At 49.2% G+C, this 7,452-nt stretch overlaps 1 protein-coding gene across 4 annotated transcripts in view; it reads right to left on the bottom strand.

The window, feature by feature from the left end:
• Nucleotides 1-892: 892 nt before the first annotated feature.
• NR2F2 (nuclear receptor subfamily 2 group F member 2) overlaps nt 893-7,452 on the bottom strand; it is an 11,058-nt gene continuing 4,498 nt past the window's right edge. Inside the window, exons 1-3 of one of the 4 annotated variants that reach the window (XM_077762364.1) lie at nt 6,521-6,690; nt 5,176-5,703; nt 893-2,365 (exon numbers count right to left, since the gene is read on the bottom strand). In XM_077762364.1, coding sequence (XP_077618490.1) covers nt 2,091-2,365; nt 5,176-5,703; nt 6,521-6,533 — 816 coding nt within the window. In that variant the 5' untranslated portion in view covers nt 6,534-6,690 and the 3' untranslated portion in view covers nt 893-2,090. Of the gene's footprint in view, nt 2,366-5,175; nt 5,704-5,864; nt 6,170-6,520; nt 6,691-7,452 lie in introns of those variants that run through there. The other 3 variants (XM_077762361.1, XM_077762363.1, XM_077762362.1) reach the window with 3 other exon arrangements.

Raw genomic sequence — 7,452 nt, 5'->3', positions numbered from 1 at the left:
AGAGGAAAAAATAGAAAAACCTCCAAAACAAAATAGTTACTACTTCCAAATCAGCACACCCTATAAAGTTTCCTCCCTTCTTTCTTTCTCTTCTTTTTCTTAATTTGGCTTCTAAGGACAAAGGATCCCAAGAGCAGTACAGATTGTATCTACACAATCCGAAATGTCAAAATGTCGATGTGTTTTTATGTACATAACTCCAGTGGAAAAGACTCCCTTGACCTGTGGTCATGCTCTCACAGAATGAACGTAAAGGGGGGAGGGGAAAGACAGGCCAACAGCAAGTTATCATATATACACTAAGAACAGACCCTTCAGCACTATAAGCTAGATCACTGAATCTGAAATCCTCTCAACAACCAAGCTAGATGAGAACCACGGAGTATTTTTAAAAATCACACCTACTTAAGGAAAAACTCACTGCAAACAACTGCCCTCTATTTACAATGCTGTGATTAGCTTGCTAGAACTGTCTTTTGCTGAACTGTCAGAAATGTACAAAACAGTATTTTTTCTTCTGATCATAAAATAGATACTGATCTCAAGATTTCTAATACTTTCCACAATACCTTCCCTAAGCAGGCACTTAAGTGTGACAAATATAAGGGCCTTTTTTTTTTCCTGGAAAATCCATTTTTAATTAAAAGGAGGATTAGGTGAATGGGGGTGATTTACTATATCAGTATGGCACTTCCTAAACCATAGATAAGCCATTAACTTCAGCTTCTCCACCCCCCCAACACACACCCAAATTAAACAGGCAAATACACTAGTCCACCTTTGAACAAACTGACTGAGGGGAGTGAATACATGAAGCCCCCAGCCCGGCTCAGCGAGAGCTCACAGGGGCTCTTATCGATGGAAAAACAGTGAGTGGGGACAGCCAAACAGATTTCAGATATCAAATAATATTTTAATTTCTGAATACTTTCAATTTTCCTTGGAATATAACACACAAAGACTCGACCAAACAGTTCAGTTATTATAACTTTTACAGTATACAGAAATGTTGCACTTAAAAAAAAAAACCTTCAGTTTTTTTTAAAACACAAACTGTAAACTCTAAGATACTGAATCAATCACGTTACCTATAAGTGCCAACAGTGTTATTTTGTCATGCTGATTTCAATGGTATTTTTTAAAAAGGGAAAATATCAACAATTATAATACAAAGGGTTTGCAAATATACAAACAGATATAGGATTTTCATAACAATTCAAGAACTAAGCGGGACCCAATTCAAATTACAAAAGTTCACTTTTTATTCAAAACCTCAGCATGTGTCTTGGACACATTCCTTGGCTGCCAATAAATTCCACAGTTCATTCTCTTTCTTAAAATATTTTTAAAAAGCTAGGTTTGTCATGGTGTCTTTTTTTGGGGGGGCAGGGTAGGGGAAGTTAAGTGTTGTGTGTAATTCCTCCAGTTCTCAAATTAAGAGTGCTCAACTCCACCTAAAATTTTTGGTCACCACTTGTAAGTGCGTTTCCATCACCTCTGAGTTGCCTTTTAAAGTTTTATGTCTTCCTATGGTATTTTCATGGACTCAGTTTTAATTCTTGCAGAACATATAGTTTAAGGATACACAGTTTTTAAGAAGCCAAGATTATATCAAAACTTATTATAGAACCACAGAATAAACTGGTTTGGAACCAGAAAAGTACAAAAAAGAACAGCTAGAGGTACATAGACACAGGACAATTAATAATTTGGAAAAAAAAAAAAGACTTACTTTCTCCATTCTGCTAATTTTCTCCCAATCTCCTTAAATGCACTTTTAGCAATATTTTTCAAAAATTTACCAAAAAAAGAAAAAGACTAATTTCCTTTTTATACAAAAATGATAAGTAGCAAGTTGTTCTGACCGACACAGGCGTTTTTTTTTTTAATGCATTCTGTAAAAGTTCATTTGACAGTCTTTTTTTTTTTTTGAAATTCACAGTCCATTAAATTCTTCCCCTCTCTTCTTTTAGCAAACTTGTAACATCCTTTTATATCCTTTCTTAACAGAAGGAATTTAAGCAAACAAACCAGTCTTTTGCCTTTTCTTTCTCTCTGTTTCACTCCCCCTTCTTATTTTGATTTATTATTTATTGAATTGCCATATACGGCCAGTTAAAACTGCTGCCGGACAGTAACATATCCCGGATGAGGGTTTCGATGGGGGTTTTACCTACCAAACGGACGAAAAACAATTGCTCTATGACTGAGGAAGAGACCGTGCGAAGGGAAGGGAGGCGAAGCAAAAGCTTTCCGAATCGCGTTGGTTGGTTGGGGTACTGGCTCCTAACGTATTCTTCCAAAGCACACTGGGACTTTTCCTGCAAGCTTTCCACATGGGCTACATCAGAGAGACCACAGGCATCTGGAAGAAAGTTTAAAAAAAAAAAAAAAAGGAGGAGAAGGAGGAGAAGGAGGAGAAGAAGAAGAATTCAGTCATCAGATTAAGAGGTTTGAAATGGGTCACATGAGGTGTGTGTACAGTGCTCTGTCAAACTGCCCCAACCGGAGTTGGAGCAAATGCCTCTGTACTGAAAACTTGGGCGGGAGGGGAGTGGGGAGGGGGGTGGAGAGCACGAGATGGTCTTGGGGTATTTGTTTTAAAGTAAAACACAGCTCAGTGCACTGTAGGCTTGCACTCTACCAGTCCTCAGGCTTGGTCACTGGGAGGCCCAAGCAAAGTGCATTGGGTGAATCCGGCTCAAGTCAGTAAACAGACAGACAAACAGATGAAACCTAAACTGCCAGTGCTCCTCCCCCTCCTCCTCTGTAAATAATAGTTTGGCTTATAATTATACATTGGGGGGGGAGGGGAGGGCCACAACCTGGCCCAGCCTCTAGTAATGGCGTCCACGACCCAGCCTCAGATTCTCCCCAAAGAGGGCGACTCATTTTTCTCCAGTCTTTGAAACTGATTTAAGTGGCCCTTTAAAACTGATCTTGTCAGTTTAGCCCTATTGAAGGGCAGCCATGCAAACTGTGATCTCTCTGTTCATTTGAGCTGTTTCTTTTCCCCCCTTTCTTCTCTCTCCCTTTTGCTTCTACCTCCATTTATTTATTTATTTATTTATTTATTTATTTATTTACTTATCTATCTATTATTTAAAAAACCCAGGTCTCTCCAAGAAGAACCCCCTTCCTGTTATCTTCAGGAAAAACACTTTTCTCTTTCGGATACGTGAAAATACAATAAGTGCCTTTGAAATGAGAGGCTTCTCAGTGAAGGCAGTGCAGGTTGTGACCTGACCTTTCTGGGCTCCCCAGACAAGACTTGGGCGCTAACACATGCGTATCATGAATCCTTAAAACAGATATTTGAAAACAGCCCCCACTACCTCCAGCCCCCAGAACCAGAACACACATGTAATTTCCTCATGTGTGTATCTAGGGACCGTGCATGTAAAGAACGCATAGGTGTCTGTGGTCAGGAATTAAAAGATCTGTTTGCACAGGACTCCCTCCCTCTGCACTGGTACTCTGTGTGTCTCCCTACGAATCAGATAAGAGGGACCTTTATCTCTTTGTGAGGCGATTTGCATTCTCCACACAGTCCTCTACATTTTGCAAATAGTAATAAATTAAACTGTTACGACAGTATCAGGCATTTCTTTCCTTGAAAGACCAAGGGTAAGGCTAAGAGCTAACAATGATATGGAGAAATTAACAACACCCCCCTTCGTCTGGGGTCTGGGATCTGGGCTGGGGTGGAGGGCTGGGGGTGAAGGTGACTCTGGGGTTAGGGGAATACCCTGCCTGTACATTTGCATCAGGCAAATGTTCTAGTTATGACAGTTCCCCTGAGGAAAAATACTCCAGATCCAAGCCTCTCTATACAGCTCTTTGCCCAGCCACTGCCCTTCAATTGATTACCTAAGGACTTTCAAAGGCAGAATTTGGGGTGGCTGTGTGCATGGCGGGGGAAGGCTACGTGTAAAAAAAAACAGCAGTGTGTAACAGACAGTGGGTTAAGGACTCAGAACCTGCAATCGATTGAGCTGATGACTTGGGTCCCCAGATTTCCTTCAAACAATAAGGAAGAGACTGTGCATCTTTTTGTCTGCCAGGAGAGCGACACAGCTCTTCTGGTGTCCTGATTACAAGCTGTAAAAACTGCAGTCCCTAGGTTCCCAGCCCTACCAACATCCAAATGTGTGCAATTCTTCATTGGGAACCCCTCTCCCCCTTTCAGCCATGACAAAGGGCTCAGCTGACAACTTAGAAAGAGGATGCAGAGGGGGTGATTTCCACCCACCTGGGATGTGCTGATCTCAGCCTGGAGGCAGCCCAAAGGCTCAGGTGTGGCCCAAAGTGGAAAGCCAGACACCTTCAAAAATCATTTGGCCTCAAGAGTTAATTAATATCAGATCTATTACTCACACAGGTTAAACTACATACAAACTAATTAGGTTTCATAATACAGTCAATGATGGTTTTATATCGCTGGCAACGTTCAGACCCAGCCCAAGCTGGCACACATTTTGGGTGGTTTGAGAATTGTCTGAAGTGTCTGCCTGGGCAGCGCAAGCTGGGGGCCAGAGTCCTCAACCCCTTGCACACACTCAGGACAGTTATGATGGCCCTTTTCTTCCCCTTGCCCCTTTCCTGACAGCTCTTCCTCCTCGCCTGGCAGTCGGCATTGTTTTAATAAGAATATGACTTTGAAAACTGCTGCCCTCAGGTTGGATTTGCCTGGAGCCCCAGCTCCTACTGAGTTCGCAGGCAAACTTTTCTTCTGCAGAGAGGACGCCAGGACAGCTCCAGGGCCCAGAGGCGTCCACTGGAGGCTCAGTCAGGGCGACAGAGCTAGCGAGCCCTGGGGTAGAGGAGGCTGTACAGGATCAGCTAGCCCAGGAGGCCTGGGCCAAGGGAGGGTGCAGGAACCCCCCTGCCAGTCTGGCAGGCTCCCGAGGCTTCCCCCCTGGCCCATTTTGAGAGCCTGTGCCTGAAGGGACCTTCGGGAAGCCCGGGCCTCACTCTCTTGTTCCTGGGCCAGGCCTGGCGAGGCCCAGCAGCTCTACCAAGTCCCCACTCCAAGCTGCCCTCAACAGTTTGGCCTTTCAAGGGGGGGTGGGGGGAGAAGGGGGAGGCTGGGCTCAGTCAGGGGACTCCCAAGTTCTCGGGGCCCTAACTCTGAGCTAGGAGTCCTTGGGCACAGAGGGCAGGGCTCCTTCCTACCTGAGGTGAACAGGACTATGGCCTTGAGACAGCTGTACTCGGCGGAGTCGACGTGCAGCGCTTTGAGCTTCTCCACTTGCTCTTGGAAGATCCGTATGTGGTCCATAAAGGCGACCACTCGGTCGGCGGACATGGGTGAGGCGTGTAGGCCAGCGGCGGCCAGGAGCGGGGCGACGTGGAGGGGCATGGAGCACTGTGCCGCGTTCAGCACGAACAGCTCGCTCCAGGTGAGGCGAAGCAGGGCCACCTGGTCGGTGATCTGCAGGTCAGGGAAGAAGGGGATGTTCCGGGCCCACTCGACGGCGCTGAAGAGCATCCGCGCGGCCAGTTCGCAAATGTTCTCGATGCCCATGATGTTGTTGGGCTGCATGCACTGGCTGCCGAAGCGGGACGTGGGATAGGGCTCGGCGCGCAGCAGCAGAGAAATATATCCGGACAGGTACGAGTGGCAGTTGAGAGGGTCCCCGTTGGTCAGCGCAAACTGCCCGTGGGTTGGCTGGGTGGGCGGCATCCTGCCCCTCTGCACCGCTGCGGGGAGGAAAGGAGACACCCCGCAGTTAATGACCAGCCTCGTGGCCCAGCTCCCCGGGCAGGGTCTGCCCCAGCCCGACCCCCCGCCTGACCCAGAGCCCGCACCGCGCCAGATCGGGCAGGCCTGCCCCTCTCGCCAGCGCGCCCGGGCCACGGACCTGGAGGTCTCCGTGCGCCCGCAGCCTCCTCTCAAGCCACCACCCAAGCAAGCTCTGGCGGCCAGAGGGGCACACTCGCCTCCGAGGCCCGCTCGGGGCTGGGCCGCCGAGGACCCAGCATTGGCCACTTTGCCTCGGGGTCCCCCGGCACTGTGGGCGGGATGTAGCATTCTGGGGGCATCTTGCTTCTTTGCTGCTAAACAGCTGATATTTCTTATTGATTGGAGGAGAGGGAGCGGGAGGGGCGAGTCTGGGGGGGAGGGTGAGACGCTTTTGCAAAAGACACCAGGGTTCACCCCAGACGGCCTGNGAAAGACAGGAGAAGGAAACCAGGCTTTTTTTTTTTTTCTAAAACAACAACAGACAACACCCCATCCCTCGCAGAAAGGCGAACTCGAATGCACTCGCAATCAATGCAAAGAAAATGAAACAGCCCGGAGAGAAAGTAGAGGAGGAGATCAGTCGGCCAAAGCATGCGGATTTGGGGGTCTGGGTTCCAGTGCAGAAGTTGCTTCTAGTATAAACCCCCTTTCAGCTGCAATACGAAGAGAAGAGCTTGGGGGCTTCTGCGTCCTTACCCAGAGCAGGCTAGCCAAACGCACCCAGGGCCCCGGGACCCCAGGCGAGGGTGGGGGGGAGAAAGGAGAGGCCGATACCTTCCCGTCTCATGCCCACTTTGAGGCACTTTTTGAGGCGGCAGTACTGGCACTGGTTGCGGTGGTGCTGGTCGATGGGACAGTTCCGGTTGGCGCGGCACGTGTAGCTCAGGTTCCTCCGCACGCTGCGCTTGAAGAAGCTCTTGCAGCCCTCGCACGTGAACTGGCCGTAGTGCNCCCACCATTGCCATATCTATGGGGGCCGCGTCCGGACTTCCTGCTCCCCTGGCTGCGGGCGGCGGCGGCTCCCGGGTCTCGGGCTCCGGCGCGCCGCCTTTTGTGTGTGCGAGGGTGCGAGAGGGCGCGGGAGGGCGCCCCGGGTGGCTCGGGGGCTGGTTGGTTGAGGTTGGTTAGTTTTTCCTTTTTTGTTTCTGCTTTTGCAAAGTTTTGTCGATGGCTTGTCTGGCCCGGTGTGTTTGTTTTGTTTGTTTCCCTCGGCTCAGCTTTGTTGGTTGCGGGGGGCTTTCGGCCCCGGAGGGGAGGGGAAGGGGGCCAGGGGAGAGAGAGTGGGAGCAGAACGTGNGCCGCTGCTGCCGCTGCTGCCGCCGCCGGAGCCGCCGCTGCTGCTGCTGCCGCCGCCGCCTCACACACATAGGGAAAGAGTCAACTCGCCGGCGGCGGGGGAGAAATGATAAAAGAGAGAGAGGAGGGCAGATCACCACCTAGAAGCACATCCTTCGTGCGCAGAGGGGGGAGAAAAAGACGGAGAGAAAGAATGAAAGAAGGGAAAAAAAGGCAGCACGGCACCCGGAGAAAGGAGGCAACTCGGGGAGAGGAGGAGGAGGAGAAGAAAACACACACGCGCGCACGCACACACACACCGCGGAGAGAAAAGAACAGAGAATCAAAGTGATCAAATATGCTAAAAAGGGGGGCGCGGGAGGGAATGCGATTTATAGGCGCCGGGGCTGGCGGGAGTGGCTTCTCCGCGA

Source organism: Crocuta crocuta, unplaced genomic scaffold (assembly GCF_008692635.1).
Source record: "Crocuta crocuta isolate KB4526 unplaced genomic scaffold, BGI_CrCroc_1.0 scaffold93, whole genome shotgun sequence".
NCBI classification, from domain to species: Eukaryota; Metazoa; Chordata; class Mammalia; order Carnivora; family Hyaenidae; genus Crocuta; species Crocuta crocuta.
Note: the sequence above shows the minus strand (reverse complement) of the source record. Positions and strands in the feature narration are given on the sequence as shown.